We start from the raw sequence: 1,764 nt of genomic DNA on the forward strand, positions 1-1,764 counted from the left end.
CCTTGTGGAAAATTAGCATAAACTTCTTTGTCATGATCCATGTTTAGCGGTAGTGGGTTGTACTAATATGTGTTACTACAATTATTAATTAATACTCCTCAGACGTGAGGCTAAAGTCGATAGCCAGTGATCCAAAGGTAATTTATAAAATGTTATGTTAACAATACATTATTTATTATTAACAATACATAATCTGTTACCAGTTTACCAACGTCGTCCTTCAATACAACATATGAAAGCCAAACCAGATACAAATTAACCAATATTATATTATATAGTATGATAAAATTCACTCAGCAGTTTTTGTTGCCTTAATGTCCCCACCAGAGCTCTGGCCCATGATATCAATAACCCTAGATTGTTTCTTCTCGTGAGCCAACTTCGGCACCTTGATCTTCAACACACCGTCTTCAAGATGTGCCATTATCTTCTCCATGTCCACATTCCCCGGCAACCGGAACTGCCTCCAGAACTTGCCACTCGTCCTTTCCGCCCTATGCCACTTATCACCGTCGACTTCCTCCTCAGCCTTCCTCTCTCCGCTCACCTTCAAGACTCTGCTCTCTTCCACCTCGATCTTTATGTCCTCTCTCTTCAACCCTGGTACATCCAAGGATATCTCGTGATGTCCGGATGTCTCCTTCCAGTCGGCTCGTGCCAGGTTGATCGTTTCAAGGTTTGTCGGAAGATGAAGTGGGTTATGTTCCAGAATCTTGAATGGGTCTTCGGCGGGGATCATCATGTCCCAAAGAGGTCTGTTGTAGGGGATTAGAGCCTCCGTCTTTGTAGGTAAGCTTATCGTAATCAATGCCATTAATGCTGTCAAAGCAAATAATGTAATCGTATGCATTTTCGACATCGGCATTTTTGTGGTTTTAAACTTTCTAGAAGTGGGCTTTCTTGATTGAATCGAGAAAAAGCAGTGAATTGAAGTATGTTTGATATGGTGCAACCGTTGTTTGATTGTCGAGTTTTGTGCTGAATCAGGAACGTTGGGTTTATATAGGCGATGGGAAAAGGATCTGTGGAGTCTTTCCACCAGGAAGAGAAGGATCTGTGTTTTTCGAGAGACTGCAAGAAAGAAGACTGTATCCAGAAGTCTCCAGACAGGTATGGAATTAGCTTTAAGTAAAAATAAAAAATTAATTAATTTTTTTTTAATTTACAATTTTATTAAATTGAAATTTATATTCTATTAATCATTTTAAAATATAAAGTTTAACGAATTACCATAATACCATATTATTCGTCTATATTTTTGTTATTATCTTTTTATACTTTTATAAATAAATATTTACCACTTGTTAACTAACATTAGACAAAAATGACCACCTGTTAACTACCATCAGATAAAAATTACAGATCACTTTAATTAAAAAAATATGAAATTTAAAATACAAACCTTAAAATACATTAATTTAGAAAGGATAAATTCTACAAAAGTTTTATAAAAATTTGATTTTGCATTTTTTTTTTATCAAAGTGGACACTCATTCTAGCAATTTGTTATAATATCAAAGCAGTCAAGGTCAACAGAATAAGCTCATACATAAAGACAATACAACAACATCAAAACATGTCAGCTTAACTCGGTAAGCACATAGCTTACTAAGCCAGTTCTCATTCTCCTTATTGAATGTGAACCGACTATGAAAAACTAAGAAAACAATATATTATAGCAAGAAAATCATATGTACATATCCTTACGCAAAATCTTAGGAAATGCGAAAAATATAATATTATTATATTGAAGGGTACTACCCT

The 1,764-nt window shown here is 35.0% G+C and overlaps 1 protein-coding gene across 1 annotated transcript; it reads right to left on the minus strand.

The window, feature by feature from the left end:
* Positions 1–208: 208 nt before the first annotated feature.
* Positions 209–1,081, minus strand: LOC145138099 (18.1 kDa class I heat shock protein-like). Its single transcript, XM_079072247.1, has one exon. The coding sequence runs from the start codon at positions 863–865 to the stop codon at positions 290–292; it is 576 nt and encodes a 191-aa protein (XP_078928373.1). The 5' UTR covers positions 866–1,081; the 3' UTR covers positions 209–289.
* Positions 1,082–1,764: the final 683 nt, after the last annotated feature.

The sequence above is a fragment of the Lactuca virosa genome, chromosome 9 (genome assembly GCF_052849685.1).
Source record: "Lactuca virosa cultivar CGN04683 chromosome 9, Lactuca_virosa_CGN04683_v6, whole genome shotgun sequence".
Classification (NCBI taxonomy): Eukaryota; Viridiplantae; Streptophyta; class Magnoliopsida; order Asterales; family Asteraceae; genus Lactuca; species Lactuca virosa.